This window comes from Chlorocebus sabaeus, chromosome 26, assembly GCF_047675955.1.
Source record: "Chlorocebus sabaeus isolate Y175 chromosome 26, mChlSab1.0.hap1, whole genome shotgun sequence".
NCBI lineage: Eukaryota > Metazoa > Chordata > Mammalia > Primates > Cercopithecidae > Chlorocebus > Chlorocebus sabaeus.
In genome coordinates this window covers 531,761-554,817 of record NC_132929.1, presented here as the reverse complement: position 1 = coordinate 554,817, position 23,057 = coordinate 531,761, and the positions used below count along the sequence as shown (strand labels likewise).

The following is a 23,057-nucleotide window of genomic DNA, read 5'->3' as shown; positions in this document are numbered from 1 at the left end:
CGTTGTGAACACGGAGGCCGTGGCACGGCTTCCCATGCACGCTTCATGGTTTACTGACAAGGTAAATGAGATCATGGCGCTCTCCACCCACAACAAGCCCTGCAAAGAATAAGGCAAGTGTGTATGTGCACACATGTGCATTCTGCTTGTGTCTCTGTGCTCACAAAGCCTTCTCTCTCTGTGCAAGCTACTTTACCCTGAAGAATCTCAGGCACGAAGCACCTGGAGGACAGAGACCACAACTCGCTCATCTGTGTGCCACTACGGCTTTTTTCCACATTATTTTGTTCATGATAGTCAAAAGTGTTTATTGTAGGGGAGGCAAGATGCATCTATCGATAGTCTGTAATTTTTGTCTATGCACTTGTGAAATCTTTTCAAAAGTTTATTTTCTAATTTACAAGACTGCAATAAGACAATTATATCTAAAGTGAAATTTTCCAAGGAGAGACGCTTCTGAGGGGTAATTTGATAATGTCTTTTAGTGCGTGTAAAGAAACAGTACAACATATAGAGCGTACAGTTATTATAAAAACTTCACGAGGTGTGGCTGCTGCCGAGTGCCCCGCCCTGCTGCGTCCCAGGGAGCAGGCCGTACCTTGGAGCCTTTCAGCCCGCCCAGCTGGTCCTTGTCATTCAGACCCCACACAAACACTTTGGTTCTTATCGTAGCTGCCGATTCCAGCCCAGCAGCCTTCTTTCTAATGAGGCTAACCAAACAAAAAAAAAAAGAGAGAAAAGAAAGAAATAGAGGTTATTCAGCATAAAACATTTAAAAACTAAAAATAAAAGCAACCTCAAGCACTCAAAATTTTATGGTTACTTTCAGAAACTCTTAAAATTTTGCTTTAATAGAATACAACCTCAAGCACGTACAGGAGTAAGTGATCTGGAGGGTCAAATTTTCTAGATACCACCATGCTACCTGTTAATACCAGCACTTAATTTCAGCTCTTATTTTTGATGGAAAACGATGATACACTACATTCTCTTTCATCTTAAATACCAACTTGAACATGTGGGAATCATTCCAAGCCATGGAAACAGATGCGCAGCTACCACAAATGGCACTGCAGAGACACAGGAAACCTCCCCAGGAGCCACGCTGGGCCTGGCCTTGCAGCAATGTCCCTAAATCTAGACATCTGTTTGGCCAATTATTTTCCCACAGAAAGAATAAAACACTATGTGGCCACATGACCATGGAGGTACTTTAATACAGACACATGTCCTAATGCTTCTCTCTTCCTTTATACCCTCTGCCCAGGACCCCATCCAGAAGCACCTGATCATCGGCCAGCTAGGCTGAAAGTCCTTGTCTCCTTTCCTTCCCAGAGGACTTGCTCTTTCCACCTTGCTCATCTATTTCCTGACCTGCCCTCGACAGGTTAGGAGTTTATTTATTTTTTGTTTGTTTTGAGACAGGGTCATGCTCTGTCACTCAGGCTGGAATGCAGCGGCATAATCCCAGTTCACTGTAGCTTCAACCTCCCAGGCTCAAGCAATCCTTCCACCTCAGCCTCCCGTACAGCTGGGACTATAGGCATGCACCACCATGCCCAACTAATTTTTGCATTTTTTGTAGAGACTGTATCGTCAAGGCTGCTCTTGAACTCCTGGGCTCAAGTGATCCTCCCTGCTCAGCCCCCTAAAGTGCTGGGATTACAGGTAGGAGCCACCACACCCGGCAGGTTAGAAGTTTAATCTACAGCATCCAAAACGCTCCAATTCTTGCAACTTGAAAAAAGTATACAGGCCAGTGTTAGATTTTCTTGGCTGATAGTCTGATGCCTAGTGCTGAGAAATTGCTTCTTCTGTATTTGGGGTTTTCACCTTTTTGTTTGCTTTTGCTCTATTTTTATAAGCTAGGATAGATGCCCAAAGGCACCAGAGACTGGCTTCTAGACAGGTATCACTTTTTTCACACATTATATACTAATAAATATTTACTTTCAGGGTTCAAAATTTCACGTTTTGGAATAAAAGTGAAAAACTCTTTCATCTAATACCAGGCACAGGTGAGCAAGCATATGCACAAAATATTGAAGTATCTTGTGACACATTTTTACTTAAAAATATGTATGAGGGCCAGGCATGGTAGCTCAAACCTGTAATCCTAGCATTTTGGGAGGCCGAGGTGGGCAGATTTCTTGAGCCCAGGAGTTGGGAGACCAGCCTGGGCAACATGGTGAAACCCCATCTCTACAAAAAAAAAAAAAAAATGCAAAAAATTAGCCAGGTGTGGTAGCACACACCTGTAATCCCAGCTGCTTGGGAGACTGAGGTGGGAGAATCACTTGAACCTGGGAGGCAGAGGTTGCAGTGAGCTGAGATCATATCACTGCACTCCAGCCTGGTGACAGAGTGAGATCCTATCTCAAAATAGATACATATTTCCCATACACACATGTATGTATGTACGTATAGGAAACCAGGACTGATATTCAAGATATTTAATGTCTGGCACCATGTAAGTATCAATCAGCCAGGGTGGAGGCCAGCTGTACGTGGTCAATGTGGGAACATCCCAGTTGGGTGCCAGCCCTGTAGGAGACTGCCTGGGCCACTGACTCATTCTGAAGTTATTGGCTAATCAATGTGATCTTACCAGAAAAAAATCCATTACAATCAAATATCTAGCTTTTCTTTTGACAATATATTCAATTACATAAAAATCTGATGAATAAGTAAAGCTCAAAACATTTTTGGTTATTCCACATACACAATACATGTACTAATAATTTTACGGCCGGGCGCGGTGGCTCACGCCTGGAATCCCAGCACTTTGGGGGGCCAAGGTGGGTGCATCACGAGGTCAGGAGATCGAGACCATCCTGGCTAATACGGTGAAACCCCGTCTTTACTAAAAATACAAAAAATGTTGCCCAATTCATTTTAGTAGCTACTGAGTAAGAAAATGCTAATCTATAATCCTTTTATTAAAAATCCCACTGACTTCCTAAGTGAACTGGTACTGTCCCTATTTAATTAGTATCTATAGACGCAATCAGTTTGAACTATAGCATATAGTATAACATATATTCTAGATAAGGTAATGTTATAGATACTATTTTCTTTTCAACTTCTACACAAAGTTTCTGAAATGAAACAGGACAGAATCCAAAGCCAAGATCAGAGTCCTAGAATAACCTGATTTATTAACAGAGCCGCTACCCCCACTTCTGTCTATAGAATGCGCTCAACAACGCCACAGGGCAGCGTTCTGTTGTCTCCTTATGTCACACGCTGCCAAGTACTTAGAGCACAGGGCGTCTTGGTCAACAGAGTTCAGCCATCACTGGCGGCTTGCCTCCTGTGCCCGGTCACACCAGCAATCCAAAGCTCCTTGGGAATGTTAACAACAAACCCATTTATTTTGCATACCCTTTGACAGCAATTTCACTTTCAGCAATTTATCTACGAAAATACAACTTCTATGAGGACACTGACTATCCTCCATTGTTATTATCCACTGTTTGCTGCTGGGATGGTAAACAAGGCTTAGAGCAGCCCCTGCACATGCAAGTTCTAGATACATGCCCTGGGAAATGCACAAGCATACAAAAACTTCGCAGATATCATTCTTCTCCCCTTGCATATTGTCTTCCCTATCAGAAACGCCCTTGCCTGCCCACTTCGTTTCAATAATTCCGACTTCTGTATGTATGGCCTAGGGGGAAGTTTTCCTTGTCCTGACAGATCATTGCTCCAATGCACTCTACAGGCTGCATGCACTTCTTCCTGCCTCTTACCAAAGCCCTAACATCACACTGATGTGTGTATCTGTCTTATTTCATTTTGCATGTTCATCACAGTATTCCCAGTATACGTAACTGGGAATGGCCCACATTAGGTGTTCAAAAGATGTTGAATGAATAAATACAGTAACAGTCATCATCACAGTGCTCACACAAAATAAGGAATTGAGTGAGTAAATGAAAATAGTCATAAGACAAAGTACTGCACTCAAAATTACAGGACAGAAGACTAACCATATGGAAATTCTAGAGACGGACAGTAGTGGTGGTTGCACAAAAGTGTGAATGTACTTAATGCCACTGAACTGTACATTTAAAATGGTAAACAATATATATATTTCACCTTAATACAAAATAAATATATTTTTTAACATTAATGATAAAATACTTAGCAAACAGAGCTTTAAAATATATCATACAACTTCCATAGGAAAATACATTTAGTAACAGAAAAAAAGGAAAACTACAAAGGTATATACCAAAGTAGTAACAGTGATATTTCAGGTAGAGATATTAAACATTTTCACTTCCCTCTTTTAATGGTATTTTTCTAAATATAATGTGTTTCTACATTAAACACTTTATTTTTAAAAATTACAATTTTTGAAAACAACTGTAATTTACCATTCTTGTGGACATAAAATGACTCAGTATGAGACACATTCTAATTAAATGTTTCCTTTTGAAAGTGAGGATCCAGGAATGCAGCCGGAGGTAAGTGAGTACTTGTAATAAATGGCTCTCACCTTCCGCTGTTGCCTTTCTCATCCTCCTCCTCTTCATTATCTGAAGCTAAGAAAGGAACTGCAGCCAAATCTTCCTCCTCTGCCCGAATCCGTCCCAGCAGGATGAGACCATGGATTTTACAATCGATTCCTGAGCTCCTGCACTGCTTTATGGCAATTTCAATATACCTGTGATACTAGACACAAAAACAATGATCTACAGACTTTGTAGAATCAAGCATCTCCTCTAACTGGAGAGCGGGGTGTGTGAGACATCAACATGTACACACAGTTAGAGCTCCTTTACTTCAGTTCTGGAAATACCAACTGAGTTATTCAAAGTTAATGCAGCCACATCTGAGTAATGTTTGCTTCAAAAGAAGTGATCAACTCATCGAGATGTCTACTTGAGGCGTGAGACACTCACTGATTTTCTTCCTGAAAGTTTTAAATAGGATGACAGCCTTACTGAATGACTGCAAACTCTTCTGTCTTAGAGGTTTCTTGAACCAAGATGCCTTAACTAAGGAAGAGATTAAATGTCAGGTAGTAACAGACCTTTCATCCTTTTTAAAACATAAAACAGGGCCGGGCGCGGTGGCTCAAGCCTGTAATCCCAGTACTTTGGGAGGCCGAGACGGGCGGATCACGAGGTCAGGAGATCGAGACCATCCTGGCTAACACAGTGAAACCCCGTCTCTACTAAAAAATACAAAAAACTAGCTGGGCGAGGTGGCGGGCGCCTGTAGTCCCAGCTACTCGGGAGGCTGAGGCAGGAGAATGGCTTAAATCCGGGAGACGGAGCTTGCAGTGAGCTGAGATCTGGCCACTGCACTCCAGCCTGGGCCACAGAGCGAGACTCCGCCTCAAAAAAAAAAAAAAAAAAAACCAAAAAAAAAACATAAAACAGATCTGAATATACACAAATTAGAACAAATAGTACAAAGAACTCCATGACTCCATGACCCAGCTTAACAGTTACCAACATGTGACCAATCTTATTCAGATGTGGATTATCATTTAAAAATTCTAGGCATTATGTTGTTTCAAAACGTCAGTATATATCACTGAATTAAGGAGGTTTGGGTTTTCTGTTTATTGCTTTTTGGTTTTTTTTTTTTTTGAGATGGAATCTGACTTGTTGCCCAGACTGGAGTGCAGTGGTGCAATCTTGGCTCACTGCAACCTCTGCCTCCTGGGTTCAAGCAATTCTCCAACCTCAGCCTCCTGAGTAGCTGGGACCATAGGCGCGTACCACCACACCCGGCTAATTTTTTGTACTTTTAGTAGAGACAGGGTTGCACCATGTTGGCCAGGCTGGTCTTGAACTTCTGACCTCAGGTGATCCACCTGCCTCAGCCTCCCAAAGTGCTGGGATTACAGGCATGAGCCACCGCGCCCAGCCAGAATTAAGGAGTTTTTTGAAAAACATATCCACATTGTTATTATCATAGCACAAACAATAATTCCCATATCATCCAATATGCTACAGTCATCAAACTTTTCTGATTATCTCATGTCATTCTATTGTTGCCTCATTCAAATCAGAACACAAGCAAGACCCAACCTTCCTCCGTTCTGCTTTTGCCATGCATTTAGTGGAGCTGGTCTATTTGTCCTGTAAATGTCCCACACCCCACATGGCAGACATTCTTCTCCCCTGGTATGCATGCCTGTTGTGGTATTAACAACATTCCTCTATCCCTGTATCTCATGTGAACAAAGAGGGATGTGTCTGGAAGCGCACACTAACAATTACTTTTTATTGCCTAAACGACCTGATCAAACCTCAAGATCTACCATTTCATAGGAAATACAGGTTGACCACCACCACAGGGATGCAAAAGCCAAGCTGAGAATATAAAGAATGCTATGGGAAAAAATTACTCAGTTTCTTTTTTCTTTAGCAAAGAAAAAAACCAAGAGAGGCTAAAGTGTAGTGTAGAATGCAAACATCATCTGAATCAAGATTCACACAAACCAACTGCAAAAGGACATTTACAAGATAACTAGGAAAATCTGAACACTGACTGGATATTATATGACATTAAAGAGTAATTGTTGGCCAGGCGTGGTGGCTCACGCCTGTAACTCCAGCACTTTGGGAGGCCGAGGCAGACTGATCACGAGATCAGGAGATCAAGACTATCCTGGCTAACACGGTGAAACCCCATCTCTACTAAAAATATGAAAACAAAATTAGCCGGGCATGGTGGCGGCACCTATAGTCCCAGCTACTCGGGAGGCTGAGGCTGGAGAATGGCGTGAACCCGGGAGGCGGAGCTTGCAGTGAGCTGAGATCCGGCCACTGCACTCCAGCCTGGGCGACAGAACGAGACACCGTCTCAAAAAAAAAAGTAATTATTAGAGGTGTGATAATGGTATCAGGGTTACATTTTGTTAAGCCCTGTTAGAGATGAATATTGAAGCAAGTGCTCCCGAAATAAGATCTTGCTGAGGCAGGGAAGTGAGGTGGGAGGCAGGAAGTGACACATGACTGGCAAAATGTAGATCGATGTTGAAGCTGGGTCACAGGTTTGTGGGGTTCCAGCATACGATAAATGTTGAAGCTGGGTCACAGGTTTGTGGGGTTCCAGCATACGATAAATGTTGAAGCTGGGTCACAGGTTTGTGGGGTTCCAGCATACGATAAATGTTGAAGCTGGGTCACAGGTTTGTGGGGTTCCAGCATACGATAAATGTTGGAGCTGGGTCACAGGTTTGTGGGGTTCCAGCATACGATAAATGTTGAAGCTGGGTCACAGGTTTGTGGGGTTCCAGCATACGATAAATGTTGAAGCTGGGTCACAGGTTTGTGGGGTTCCAGCATACGATAAATGTTGAAGCTGGGTCACAGGTTTGTGGGGTTCCAGCATACGATAAATGTTGAAGCTGGGTCACAGGTTTGTGGGGTTCCAGCATACGATAAATGTTGAAGCTGGGTCACAGGTTTGTGGGGTTCCAGCATACGATAAATGTTGAAGCTGGGTCACAGGTTTGTGGGGTTCCAGCATACGATAAATGTTGAAGCTGGGTCACAGGTTTGTGGGGTTCCAGCATACGATAAATGTTGAAGCTGGGTCACAGGTTTGTGGGGTTCCAGCATACGATAAATGTTGAAGCTGGGTCACAGGTTTGTGGGGTTCCAGCATACGATAAATGTTGAAGCTGGGTCACAGGTTTGTGGGGTTCCAGCATACGATAAATGTTGAAGCTGGGTCACAGGTTTGTGGGGTTCCAGCATACGATAAATGTTGAAGCTGGGTCACAGGTTTGTGGGGTTCCAGCATACGATAAATGTTGAAGCTGGGTCACAGGTTTGTGGGGTTCCAGCATACGATAAATGTTGAAGCTGGGTCACAGGTTTGTGGGGGTCCAGCATACGATAAATGTTGAAGCTGGGTCACAGGTTTGTGGGGTTCCAGCATACGATAAATGTTGAAGCTGGGTCACAGGTTTGTGGGGTTCCAGCATACGATAAATGTTGAAGCTGGGTCACAGGTTTGTGGGGGTTCCAGCATACGATAAATGTTGAAGCTGGGTCACAGGTTTGTGGGGTTCCAGCATACTTTCTATTTTTGTTTACATGTTAGAAAACGCCTGGCTGGATGTGGTGCCTCATGCTTGTAAATCCCAGCACTTTGGGAGGCCAAGGTGGGCAGATCACCTGAGGTCAGGAGTTTGAGACCAGCCTGGCCAACATGACAAAACTCCATCTCTACTAAAAATACAAAAATTAGCCAGGTGAGGTGGCGCGCACCTGTAATCCCAGCTACTTGGGAGGCTGCGGCAGGAGAATTACTTGAACCTGGGAGGCAGAAGTTGCGGAGAGCTGAGATCTGCCACTGCACTCCAGCCTGGGGGACAGAGTGAGACTCAGTCTCAAAAAAAAGAAAAGAAAATTCCATAACAAACTATTTGTACAGCAAGGGCCATGCTTAACATTCAGTGGCCCCACAGGAATGGTATGTTCTAGTTCTTTGGTCAGTTGGGGACATGCAGGTTAGGTCAGGAGTTTTCCATTTACTCACAATGCTTCCTATTTCTCATGTACATGACATACACTAAACATCACAGGATAAATTGTTTTGAATTGAAAATTTCTTGAATTAAAGCAAACATATCTTTTATGAATTATCTCAGTTGTTGATTTAACTAATTAGTTATTGGTTTGGTAAAGTAAAAATATACTCTGAACTATATAACTTAGGCACTCTACAGGCTGTATTCGGTTACACTGTAATAAGTTACCAGTAAAATGCATTAAAATTCAAGATTAATTTTTTCAGAAAAATTCAATATTATCTTTCATTTTTATAATTTGCCAATTTCTTCACTTATTAGCACCACTGGTATTGACTATAATGAATCAGTGTATTACAAAATAGTTCAATGGCATTCCAGAATAAATGGTGACTATAGTGAATGTACTACATATTTCAAAATAGCTAAAAGAAGATTTTAAATGTTCTCACCACAAAAAAAGTGATAAATATTTGAGGTGATGGACACATTATTTAGCATGATTTGATCATTCCACAAAGTATACATGTAACAAAACATCACAGTGTTCTGCAAAAATATATACAAATTATTACAAATTACTATTTGTCAATTAAAACTAAAACTTTTTAAAAAATGAAGTTAGCTGCATTTAATAATTTAAAAACAAACTCATCTGTTATAAACTTTAAATGAATACAAAAATCAACTACTCGATATGTTTATCTGCTATCATTCTAATTAGTCTACACAAGACAACAGTATAGGTAGTACAAACATCTGTCTTAATTTGTCTTATTTTACATATATTCAATGTATTAAAATCGTGCTGATATCGTATGTGGAAAGATTTACTGAAAATTTGAGAGACAGAGAATCGCTGACCTATAGTACGTGGGTACTGTTTAAAAGAACCTTCACTGACTCTTTCAAACTTCTCCAGAGATAAACTTAGACTCATTTTGAAAGTTGCCTTATTACCAAAAAATTGCCACTCCGTGACAAGCTCAGCACTTGATGCCAATCGGTGTGACAACAAGAAAGCAGCTTCAGCGTCACACGTGGTCAGGAAAACCGCCAGGAACTCAGAGATTTTTCATGAAAACACACGTGTGGTCAGGAAAACCGCCAGGAACTCAGAGATTTTTAACGAAAACACACGTGTGGTCAGGAAAACCACCAGGAACTCAGAGATTTTTTTCATGAAAACACACGTGTGGTCAGGAAAACCGCCAGGAACTCAGAGATTTTTCATGAAAACCAAGTGTTCAGATGCAAACAGCAATCTGAAATGCCTGATGACAACTTTTGCTAGGAGCACTTACCAAGCATACCTTTGCTACCAAAGAAAGTGAGAATGAAATTTATTTTGTTTCCTTTTCAAGCTGATTTGATAAGCAGCAAATTCAAGTTGTGTAAAATAAGTTGTATCTTTTAAAGTGTCAAAATTTAAAACAGATAAAACTAATTATTTAAAGGGGGGAAAACTGGGCTCAATGCTAGCACAGAAATGGCCAAGTCACCTCCCTTGTCACTTGCAAATCATCCAAATGGAACACTACCACAGCTACTTACCTCTGTGCAGTCATTCAGAAGGGGCACTGTGGTGTCAGAAGGGTTAATATTGATTGTCTTTAGTTCAATAAGGTTATTCAGGGAATTTCCACCTAGGAAAAAATGGGTAAAGAATCAAACAAAGGCGTTTTTATTATAGAAGGTACTTCTTTTTAGGTAAACTAACTGAATTACCTGACACTACAACCAGGGACGGCATGTAGCTACTGTCAGCAGGATCTACGATCATTTTTAACCTATGAACAAGAACATCTGGGAAAATCTCCAAACGTATCCAGTGCTTTAGAAAAACAAAAATCACATTCTCAGTTAGCAAAATTCAGCTATATTTTAGCTACTACAATAGTATCATTGAAGCCTGAATCTACATGAGACTTTTTCAATATAAAATGTGGCATGAGAGAGAATTTTCCCTCACCCTAGCAGCAACAAGAATATTCTACCTCATTCTTTGATCATTAGAGAAAAGTCTCATTCTAAGCCCCAGAAACAATGTATCTATACACTCCTGGCCTAGGGTGGTCCTTTTACCCACCAAGTGAGTGGCAGAAAACGCTAGAGTCGAGATGGAGAAAGGCCCTGTCCTCAAGTCTGACCTGTGTGCCCACGAGGTGCCCCCATGGGTTGGTGTAATCACAACAGCACTCCGATGTGCAACACAAATTTGCTAGACTATACTAGAAAAACTTCTAACGAGAAGCAAATCTGAATTCATACGTTTTATGCGGGAGAGGAGGAAAAAAAGCCCGACCACATCCTCTATCGAGTGGTCAGTTAGATAAAATCTACCACTCATATTGTTTAAAACCTCTGACAATAAACTTGGATGGTATTTAACTCTGTAATTTTGAAATAACTTATAAATTAAAATATAAAGTGAGTCCTGACAGGTGCTATCAGCAAAACTTTGCAGGCTGCTCAAAGTTCATTTTGAAAATGTACAAGGCAAAACCACCCATGTGAAAGTGTCTGCTGCTGTGCCCCGTCACACGCTACCTTTCCTTGCGACCCTGATGACTGCCAGCAGGGCTCGCTGCCGTCAATGAGACGGGATGCCTGGTTCACGGAGGACGACACGTTCAGGCTCTTCACCATGCGGGACCAGCTGTCCAGCAGCATGCCTGGCTGGCTGCTGTGGCAACGCTTCAGCTGTTTTCCAGAACGGCCACAAAATACCGCAGACTGACCTATTTCATGATGGTCAAAAAGAGAATTAACCCTTGCTGAACTGGGGAGAAAGAAACATCATGATCAGGCGGTCAAGAATATTATACAGTGAGGAGCTTCTTTCTAAAAGAAAAAAAGAAAGTTTCAAACTGAAAGGAGCTAATAAATGCCACAAATGGCTTCCCTAGTCAAGACATACTACACCAATTTATGAGATGAAGTCCACATAATGGTATGATTCATTCTACTAAAACCTCCCAGGAAACAACAGCAGATTAATATATTTCCAAACAAACAGGATACAAATAAGCTGTGGGAAAAGTTCAATAACAGCACTCACAAAAACCATTCTTATTAAAAATGCTTTTATAAATACAAGGCAAAAAGTAAATTGTAAAGTGCTTCCACTTTCATTAATTGGCAAATCTGGAATTCAACTGGCATTCCCCATCGAGGACAACTACTAAAGCCAGACAAAACACTCAAAAATAAATAAATCCTCTTCAAACTATCAGAATTCATGAGATAATAAAGAATTACAAGGTCAGAACCACCGGAAGACTCGAGGCAAATGGAGGTGTCAAGATGACGCACACCATGGATCAGAGGCTGCTGTTCCCTGATGGCATCCCCAGGTTCCAAGCAAAGTCCCTGAGGGGGCACATTGCATTTCAATCGTTTCGTAAAGAGAAGGGAAAGGAATGGGGTCCAGAAAGACCAGAAAGGCTGAGGATGCCACAGAAATGCAACTCACCCTTGGAACCCCAACAGAAAACACCCCAAAAGTCAGGGTGAACTATGAAGGGTCTTTGGGTTTCCCTTTTTTTTTCTCAACAGATTGCAGCTCACGCATAAAATCACCTCGATCAATGAATGCTGATTAAGATGAGCCCAGATAGTCACTAACCTTTACCAAGTATCTCACAGAACAACCTTCTCTCCTCCATTCCTTGGAGAATAACATTAGCCTCAAACTGAGTCAAGATATAATTTTTTAAATACAATGTGCAGTGCATAATGACACATGTAGAGGCAAGAAAACGTGACTAAAAATTACCAGAAATGATAGGATAGAATCAGACCCACAAGGGCTCCATATATTGGAGTTAGAAGACACAGACTTTAATATCATAACTATGCTTACTGTGTCCAAAAAGATAATATTTCAGCACAGAACCAAAAACTACTGAAAATAAAATAGACTAGAACTGATAAATCCAATAATTAAAATTAAGAACTTAATGAGTAAGTTAAGAACGCACTGAACTCAGCTGAAGAGAAAGTAAAAATATCTGGAATGAAGAACTGAGGAGCAAAAGTTGAGAAAACATAACAAGTAGGTAAAAGATTTGCAGGACAGAGGTTAGGCCTGACACACGTGAAAGAAGAGTCCCCCGCAAAAAGACAGAAAAGAGATTGGAGCAGAGGCAACATGTGAAGAAATACTGAAAGACAGAATTTTCCGAAACAGACAAAAGATGTCATACCCCAGAAGCCCCACCAACCTCAAGAAAGATAAACATCTCCATGCACATGTAAAACCTGTGCAAGATGAAAACAAAAAGACCCTCTCAAAAGCAGACGAAGGAAAAATCAAAAGTTTGATGCGCTTTAATGAATCACAATTAGACTACCAGCCAACTTCAGGGGAAACAATATTAACCAAATTGCAGTGGAATAGTAATTTTAAAGTGCTGAAAGAAAACACCTAGCAAAAAGACTTTTCAATAATAAAGAAATACATTTTCAGACATACAAAAATACATAATTTGTAACCAACAAAGACACGTTTTTAAAAATATTAAGGGGTATTTTCAGGCAGGAGAAAAACAGTATAGATGGAAAATTAAAGAGGAAGAAAAAAGTGGAGAGAAATTACAAAGTATACAGAAAAATCTAAATGAATACTGACTACATAAAAATCATCACATGCCCTGCATGTATTGTTTGATCCTTTGACTTTTTTAATTTTAATTTTTATTTTTTTTTGAGATGGAGTCTCCCTCTGTCACCCAGGCTAGCATGTAGTGTTGCAATCTCGGCTCACTGCAAGCTCCGCCTCCTGGGTTAACGCCAGGACCTCATGATCCGCCTGCCTCGGCCTCCCAAAGTGCTGGGATTACAGGAGTGGGTCATGAGGTCGGGAGATCGAGACCATCCTGGCTAACACGGTGAAACCCCGTCTCTACTAAAAATACAAAACATTAGCCGGGCATGGTGGCGGGTACCTGTAGTCCCAGCTACTCGGGAGGCTGAGGCAGGAGAATGGCGTGAACCCAGGAGGTGGAGCTTGCAGTGAGCCGAGATTGCAGCACTGCACACCAGCTTGGGTGACGTGAGCCACTGCGCCCAGCCGATCCTTTGACATTTTATGAACATTTTCTGTGCGCCTAAAACAATGTCTTCCATAGTTCTGTTAGATGTGTATTTGTATAAAATGTGTAAAATTTTAACTGGATGCGGTGGCTCATGCACATAACCCCAGCACTTTGGGAGGCCAAAGTGGGTGGGCGGATCACATGAGGTCAGTAGTTCAAGACCAGCCGGGCCAACACGGTGAAATCTCACCTCTACTAAAAATATAAAAATTAGCCAGGCATGGTGGCAGGAGCCTGTAGTCCCAGCTACTTGGGAGGCTGAGGCAGCAGAATCGCTTGAACCTGGGAGATGGCGGTTGCAGTGAGCCAGGATCGTGCCACTGCACTCCAGCCTGGGCAACAGAGTGAGACTCCGTCTCAAAAAAAAGAAAAAAAAAATGTTAAATATGTTAAGAACATATAAATCAGTATGAAGATAAATGATGTTAAAGAGAACTAAGGTCTTTGCATTGTTTAGGAGGAGAATATACTAAATAATAATAGATTTAAATGAGTCAAAAATAGATGTTATAATTTGTATCTTGAGCAACTACTAAAACTAAAAATGTATATAACATATATACTCCTTATAGACAGAGTGAGACTCTGTCTCAAAAACATAATAATTAAAAAAAAAATACAAAAGGTAGCTGAGCTTGGTTGCACAGGCCTGTAATCCCAGCTACACAGGAGGCTGAGACAGGAGAATCGCTTGAACCCGGGAGGTGGCGGTTACAGTGAGCCAGGATCGCGCCACTGCACTCCAGCCTGGGCGACAGAGTGAGACTCTGCCTCACAAAGAAAAAAAGTGATATATGCATAGAGTGGAATCTTATTCAGCCACTAAAAAGGAGAGCGTCCTGACACATGCTACAATATGGGTGAAGCTTGAAGACATCAGGCTGAGCACAAAAGGATAAACCTTATATGGTTCCATCTAGATGAGGTGTCTGGAGTGGTCATATTCACAGACACCAAAGGCAGATTCGAGGTTACCAGGGGTGGGGGAGGGGAAGCAGGGCAGTCAAACTGCTTACTGGGTACAGAGTTTTTCATCGGAGTGATGAAAAGTTTTGGTAATAGACAGCTGTGATGGTTGTGCAACACTGTACTTAAGGTACTTAATACCCCAAATTATAAACTTTGAAAATGCTTAAATGGCTAATTTTAAGTTATATATATTTTGCCACAATGAAAAATATAATAAAAGGTATATAAATTTAAAAACCCACTCTCCATCTAACCAATTCCACATGCCATGCAGCTAAACAGTGACTAGTTTCTTGAGATTCTTTTAATGTTTTTTAATGGAAATACAAGCAAATAAGCCTAGTTATTCTATTTCTTCCCTGATACGCCATCTTGATTTTTTTTGGAAAGCCAGCCAGTCATCAGTGGGTAGGACTGTCACTTCCGCTTCACTGTACTCACTGTACAGAGTTCACCGAATACATAGGAACCTTAAAATAACAAATTCCAATACCCTGTGGTCCACAGTAAGAACTTCATTAATATTCGGTGGAAGAGAGAATATAAACATTCTGCCATACCTGGTTCATTTATTCTGCCAAATGTATGCCTGGTATTGTGTTTTTTGGTCTTGAAACACGTTTCACAAAAATCAAAGTCATCACAGTTTCTGCATTTGAATCTGGATCCATTGATAGGAAACATCTGACATCCATCACACCTATTTGTAAAACAGCAACAGAGTTAAGAAAAGTCATTTATTAAACTTAATTCAACAGAAAACCATTCGTCCCAAAGCAAATCTAGCAATCATAAAAACAACTCACGTAACCCCAGGATGAATACTGGGGACCAACTCCATTTCTGACAGCAACCCAGTCCAGTGAGACTGCTGGGGAAAGTCGACAATGATATCTTTTCCATTGGCACTGAAAGCTAGGACAGAACAGAAATCACCTGATCCATCTTCCTCTTCACCAATAAAAACCTGAACCTGAAACTGCACCTAGCCATGTCACACTACATTGTAGTAATTTTTTTTTTTTTACAGAGAGTATATCTTTTAGAGATAGGTACTAAAATACTTATGGATGAAATAATACATGATGTCAGCGACTGGTTTCAAAATAATCCCAAGAAGGGAGCATGAATAATTTTGGCCATGAAGTGACGATTGTCAAAGCCAGGTAATGAGCACATGGAGGTTCATTGTAAACTACATTCTTTACTTTTGTATTAGGTTTAAAACAGGACGTTTTGGTTTTTAATTCCACCAAGTCAACAATTCCATATACCACCTTTAGTATCTCAGGGAATAAAAACCACATTAATAAAGACTTATTTTGTCCTTTGATAAGAGCAATGTGTCACTCAAAACAAAGAAACCAAATTCTTATTTTTAAAATTTGTCTTGTTTTGATTTGCAAATACTTTAATAATCTCTTAAGCAAAGAACAGTGTTTAAAGTAAAATATTAAATAATCCATTTGTTCTTATGTAACATGAGAAGCTCTAAGAACCTCTCACCACTGGGGAACCACCACCAATTGTGGCCATTTTCTAAGCGATGTGATGAAAAGAGAGCTTTCCACAAGGTTCAAACGAACAATCTCTTCAAGGCACCAAGAGTTTATAAAACTATACACATACTTATTTCTCATGCAACTGTTAAAATGGACATAGTATACCTTTCAAAGTGTGCCACGGATTTGATCTGGAATCTCAATAGTACCATATTAAATATAATCTGAGAATTGTTTCCAGTTCCTAATTCCCATCATTAGCACATCTCCATGTCTTAAATTCAGTCCTAAATTTTTATATAGCATGAAAAAGAGAGCCAGGCGTGGTGGCTCACACCAGTAATCCCAACACTTTGGGAGACCGAGATGGGCACATCAATAGGTAAGGAGTTTGAGACCAGCCTGGCCAACACGGTGAAACCCTGTCTCTACTAAAAATACAAAAATTAGCCAGGCATGGTGGTGGGTGCCTATAATCCCAGCTACTCTGGAGCCTGAGACCGGAGAATTGCTTAAACCCGGGGGCGGAGGTTGCAGTGAGCCGAGATGGCCCCACTGCACTCCAGCCTGGTCAGCGGGGGAGAAAGGAAAAGCAGTCCTGACAGTCAGGAGCTGGCCTGTTAATGTCAGCGTTAGGCCATTTCACAGAACAACTGACAGGACAAGTTTACAGAACACCAGCATCAGATAAGGCCACTCTGTGACTGATGGATCAAGGCACAACCAAAACCCCTCCTTAACCGTGTATGATTAAAGTCGATTCTAATCCAAACCACAAACAACCACAAACCACCACACAGTCCCCTATCTGGTGATATGAATGACTGCTTCCTTACCAATCATGACCTTAGCATGGCTCCATTCTTTCTGCCTGCTAGGTAAATTTATTAAGACACCCTGTCTTAGAATTACCCCTGCTTCTTCAACCCCTCCCCCAAATACCCAATATAAACTTCACTAGTCCTTGCTTACTCCCTCCGATGGAGACACCCATTCCCCAAGGTGTGTGTTCTCCTGCACTGCAATGAGTTAATATTAATAAATCTGACTGTTTCACTGCAGGTGAGTTCCTCTGTAGCCTTTGGCAGAAGGCACTGACAAGCAAAAGAACACTCTATCTCTTTCTTCACACTTGTTTTCTTTTTTGTGTGCTTAAACAAAAAGAAATACTGAGTACACACGCGTTAATGAAAAGTTAACATCAGGAATTTTATTACCCAGATAATATTACCTTTCACAACCCCCACACTCTGATGAGTCACAGATCCCCACTTGTATTTCGGTGTGGCAACAGAGGCTTTGACCCGTACTTTATCGCCAATCTTGATGTGAGAAGAAGAACTTGGTGGAGGATAGCCTACAGATTTCAATAACAAATCATTATAATCAGCATTCATTTATGGGACTTCTGTCTCTAAGAAAAAGCAAAAGTACTGAACAAAGAATGTGCTCACCTATAAGTTCCACATGAATGTACCTAACCCAGTAAGTACCCCCTTTCTGCTGCCAGTCACACTGCACATTGAGATCATGCAATCCATCTCTGTCCAGCTTGATGACTTTGCCAACATCGCCTTCACATACTTCTTCATATGCTCGGCAGCATCTAACCATCATTCCCACCTAGAATTAAAATGAAATTGGACATCCAGTCCATCTGTACACAGGTGAAATGAGTCATGATAAGTGGTATTACTCTATTATTAATACAGAATTTTGATTGGGCACAGTGGCTCACATCTGTAATCCTAGCACTTTGGGAGGCTGAGGCAGGAGGATCGCTTGAGCTCAGGAGTTTGAGACAAACCTGGGCAACATGGTGAAACGCCATCTCCACCAAAACTACAAAAATTAGCTGGGCGTGGTGGCGCATGCCTGTGGTCCTAGCTACTTGGAAGACTGAGTTGAGAGGATTGCTTGAGCTTGGAAGGTGGAGGTTACAATGAGCCAAGAACACACCACTGTACTCCAGCCTGAGTGACAAAGTGAGATCCCAGCTCCAAAAAAAAAGAAGAATTTCATCTAGCACCCAGAGTGCGTTCTAAGTATTATTTAATGCTAAAGTGAACAGAAACTCTTTAAAAAACTGCCTGGCTTTATGTCTCAGGCAGGAAATATATAGGAAGAGCCTGGATCAACTTGTGTCATAAAGCAAGAGAGCTTTCAAAGATTACCAGGTTCACTCAAAAGCATCCTCTGATCATCAAAAACCTAACAGTGGAAACATCACTCCCTAAAAGCCAATGGATTGGTCATCATGATAATAAGGAAAACAAAGCTTGCAGGTCATCTTTATACATAGCAGAACACCAATGCATCATTCTGAAAACTGGTAAAGTCTCCCTGTATTATCAAGAGTAACCAAGATTAATAACAAAGCTTTTTTTCCCAGAAGAGAATTCCAGCTAATGAACTCAGAAAAGATGAAGTTAGAAAATCACTATGGTGCAGCCCCTAACGATAGGTCTAGGTGATGACACTAATGCCTACCGGAGCTATGAGATGGACAATTAATACAGAATGTCATTAAGGAAGGAGCAGGCTGACAAGACCTCACCCACCCAAACCTGTTTGCCTGTTGAGAAGGGGTAGGAGGGAGTACATGCCTATGAAGCTTCCTGCCTGAGATTCAGCCTGGTCCAACCACCCTCCAACCCTAACTCCTACTGTATTGGAGAAACAGGGAGAGAAGAAGATGTTAGCCAACACCACAAGGAAGCCACCACCCAATCCAGACTATAAGACATTCAGAAGACAGTTTCACCCACAAATAAACAGCATGAAAGGAGAGGAAGGGAGAAGGAGGGTTACTATGAAATGAATGTTTGCGTCCCCCGCAAAATTCATGAAGTCCCAACTCCTAATGTGGCTGTATTAGGAGACAGGCCTCTAAGGAGGTCATTAAGGTAAAATCAGGTCCTAAGAGTGGGGATCTGACCCAACAGGATTAGGGTCTTTATAAGAGACTCCAGGCCAGGCGCGGTGGCTCACGCCTGTAATCCCAGCACTTTGGGAGGCCAAGGCGGGCAGATAACCTGAGGTCAGGAGTTCGAGACCAGCCTGACCAACATGGAGAAATCTCGTCTCTACTAAAAATATAAAATTAACCAGGCGTGGTGGTACATGTCTGTAATCTCAGCTACCCAGGAGGCTGAGGCAGGAGAATCACTTGAACCCAGGAGGCAGAGGTTGCAGTGAGCCAAGATCGTGTCACTGTGCTCCAGCCTAGGCAACAAGAGCAATACTTCATTTCAAAAAAAAAAACACAACAGACACCAGTCCTCCCCTGTTAGCTTCAGCTCCCCACATAGCCAGCCCCACATCCACAGGAGGACACAGCAAGAAGGCAGCCACCTGACCAGGTGGATCACAAGGTCAGGAGATCAAGACCATCCTGGCTAACATGGTGAAACCCCTTCTCTTCTAAAAATACAAAAAAATTAGCCGGGTGTGCTACTCCGGAGGCTGAGGCAGGAGAATGGCATGAACCCGGGAGGCGGAGCTTGTAGTGAGTGGAGATCGCACCACCGCACTCTAGCCTGGGCGACAGAGCAAGACTCCATCTCAAAAAAAAAAAAAAAAAAAAAGGTAGCCACCTACAAGCCAGGAAGAGGGCCATCACCAGAAACTAGCCAAGCTGGCACCTTGATCTTGGATTTCCAGCGTCCAGAACCATGAAAAATAAGTATCCGCTGTTGAAGCCGCCAGGTCTACGGTACTGTGTTACAGCAGACTGAGCTAAGACAAGGGGGAACCACTCTAGGTTGAAATAGACTTCAAAGATCCACCAACCAAATGCAGATAAGGCATACAATCTTGGCTGTATCCAAGTTCAAAAACCAACCATTAAAGCCATTTCTGAGAAAACTGGAAAACTACAAGCAAGCATTAGGTATGAGATGATATTAAGGAAGTATTATTTACTTTGTTAGGTAATGTTGGTAAACAGAAATGTCATCATGTTAAGATTCTTCATTAGGGATACATACTGACATATATACAGGTGAAATTAGATGATTTGGGGGATTTTCTCTAAAATACACTAAAACAAGAGAATTAGGACAAGAAATGATTTAAAGTAGATAAAGGACTATATAAAACATAATTTGATTTTTAAAGTTTGATGGCAATGAGAATCACATAAGAAAAACAAGGAAAGGTATGTAGGAAGTGTCACAAGCGGGGCTAGCAGAAAACCGCCATCTCTGCGCCACATCCACCGTGGACAGGCCACTTGTGCTCTCTGGCTTCCCCCGAGCCCATCATCTGCCCCTCTGTCCTCTGACTACTCTGAGGCAGCCACAGCAGCCTCTGTCTGGGTGCCCGTCCTGCTGAGCCACCCTTCACACCCTGCAGGCTTTGCACCCATCTCACTTTCTCATTGTAGCCCCCCATCCCTGCAATGTGCCCCCACTCCCACCCCTTTACTGTGGTCTGCTCTTTCTCATTCCAGGGTACACAGCACCTTCTAGCCTGTCATGAGCTCACTGGTGAGGTATGTCTTCTAGCACCAGAAAGCAAGTTCCCTGAGGGCAGGGACCTCTGTCCATTGATGTTTGGCATATAGGACATACTCAAATATCTGCTGAATGAAAAACGGATCGAGGCTCCAGCTTAAGACGATTACTCACCTGAATATTCTCTCTCACATATACAGCATAATCATCATTACTCAAGAAATCAGCTCGTTTTTTGTAGGTCTGGCTCTCCGTCACAACAGCACCAGTAGACTACAAGAGATAAATACATTCAAAGAAAAAAAAAGGACAACTCGATAAACCTACTCAAAAAGAAATAAGTCTGTGAAATCTAAAATATTAAAAAGTAGAGGATGAAATCCTTTATTTTCCCTATAAAGATCTTCATTTAAAAAAGACTAATAGGCCGGGCGCGGTGGCTCAAGCCTGTAATCCCAGCACTTTGGGAGGCCGAGACGGGCAGATCACGAGGTCAGGAGATCGAGACCATCCTGGCAAACACGGTGAAACCCCGTCTCTATTAAAAAAAATACAAAAGACTAGCCGGGCGAGGTGGTGGGCGCCTGTAGTCCCAGCTACTAGGGAGGCTGAGGCAAGAGAATGGCGTGAACCCGGGAGGCGGAGCTTGCAGTGAGCCGAGATCTGGCCACTGCACTCCAGCCTGGGTGACAGAGCAAGACTCCGTCTCAAAAAAAAAAAAAGACTAATAGCAGTAGCATAGTAGGCAGAAATGGATCTCAAAAGCTACAAGTACACAAAATTTCCAAGGCACTTCCAAATTAATCCTATGAACAATTTACTCGGGTCAGAAACTGATGTGTCAAAACATGGTATTTTAATAAAATATCTTCTAATGGCTACTGAAGATCATTAGATGTTTGAACAAGGGTCTGTTCTAAAGCTAAAAGTAATTATGATATAGAAACCCAATCACGTCTTCAAGAGTGAAACACAGCTTTGTCCTGTGCCCGGCAATACCATAAGTTGGTTTTATGAAACAGTCCACAGTAGGTACAGTTAGTTCTTTCAAGAGACAGAGAAAGCCAAGGTGTAAGATTGTCAGAGCACGAGACAGACAGCGGCCCAGGTGCAGGCGGTCACACAGGAGGCACTGACCATGGAGTAGGCAGCATCATCCATGTCCTCCACCACCTCCTCATCAGAATACTCGTCGGACACTGTGTCTGCATCCGAGAGCTCCGTGACCTGGACGTCGGAGTGGTCCAGCAGCCACCCGACCAAGGCTTCCACACCTAAGAGAAGCACACACAGCCCACCACAGGCTACTGTGAACCAACAGCCCTGAAGCAGGAACCCACACACACCCAAGCAGAGGCCAGGAAAATGAAGTACCAGGCAAGCCGGATGCATTCCCGGAAGCACCCGTGAGAGACTTCAGCGCAAACTCGATGTTCCTTCTGGGAAATCCCATCTCCATGAGCTGCACCACAATGGGCAGGGCGGGAACGGGAGACTGCTTGCGCCTCTTCACTCTGGCTGGGCGGATGTGCTGCACGGCGACAGGCGTGGTGGCCTCACTGGAGCTGCAGTCTTCAAATCCTGGGCTCGAAGGGTGAGTGGACTCCACAGCCAAGCACTGGCACACAGCCAGTGCGGCAGCCTAGGCAGACAAGAGGGTCCTGGGAGGTTTGGGAAGTGCCCTCGGCTAGCTTACACAGTCTAGGAACACGGGGGTGATGGCCTTCTATTGTGAACTGCAGTATGCAAGTCTAGAAAGCCCACATTCACATGTGCGTTTTTCAATGAGTTCCTAAAACATGCTAGAAAATGACAAAGGCAAGTTTCGCAGTTTAATGCAGAGAAAAAACTTGGTGGTAAAATAACTTTCCTGTTTCAGCAGACAGAGAGCCTACTAAATTAGCCAAGTATCAACGTCCACTAAGGAAAATGTCATCACAGCCCTAAGCGAGCAGTCACAGTGGCTTGAGGTGGGAGCAGGGAGAAAGGCACCCCCGCCCTCACTGGGCACGGCGGTGACCACAGGCGCCTGTGTTTTAGACAGGCCAGAAATGACACAGGACTCTCATGGACCACTGAACCAACCCCCAACTATTCAAGGGTTAAATGACCACAGTGAGGTTAAACAAGGTATCACAAAGTAAGAGAAATAAAACAGTATTAGTTGGGAAACACACTGCAACGAATCAGTGAACATCTAAACTGCGTCTCTGCAGCTGGGAACTCCCCACCGACCGCACAAACAGCACTTCCCTGATCTGTCTGCAACTCTCTGGTCCCCCTCCCGAGCTGCTCTCATGGCACTGACTTGCTATTTTGTTAAACTGACCATGTGAGGAAGGAGTCAGGAAGAAACCGAGGACACTGTGGAATCCCCCAGTGCTCAGAAGTATCAAAGACTAGGGTTCTGCAGTGAAGTCTGGGTAACTTGGAAGTGACAGTTTTCGTGCTAAGTTTAAAATTCAGAGCCAGATTGAGCCAAGAGTTCTGGTTCTGATAATGGGGAGTTAGGGTGCACTGGACT

At 42.5% G+C, this 23,057-nt stretch overlaps 1 protein-coding gene across 7 annotated transcripts in view; it reads right to left on the bottom strand.

The window, feature by feature from the left end:
* LOC103245991 (E3 ubiquitin-protein ligase HERC2) overlaps positions 1-23,057 on the bottom strand; it is a 219,985-nt gene that overhangs the window by 70,733 nt on the left and 126,195 nt on the right. For all 7 annotated transcript variants that reach the window (XM_008017306.3, XM_073011972.1, XM_008017312.3 and 4 more), the window contains 12 exons: positions 21,908-22,175; positions 21,671-21,807; positions 20,708-20,806; positions 17,531-17,699; positions 17,308-17,433; positions 15,381-15,489; positions 15,135-15,274; positions 11,057-11,247; positions 10,235-10,340; positions 10,061-10,152; positions 4,505-4,680; positions 599-710 (listed from right to left, as the gene is read on the bottom strand). In XM_008017306.3, the coding sequence (XP_008015497.3) occupies positions 599-710; positions 4,505-4,680; positions 10,061-10,152; positions 10,235-10,340; positions 11,057-11,247; positions 15,135-15,274; positions 15,381-15,489; positions 17,308-17,433; positions 17,531-17,699; positions 20,708-20,806; positions 21,671-21,807; positions 21,908-22,175 (1,725 nt within the window). The remainder of the gene's footprint in view (positions 1-598; positions 711-4,504; positions 4,681-10,060; positions 10,153-10,234; positions 10,341-11,056; positions 11,248-15,134; positions 15,275-15,380; positions 15,490-17,307; positions 17,434-17,530; positions 17,700-20,707; positions 20,807-21,670; positions 21,808-21,907; positions 22,176-23,057) is intronic.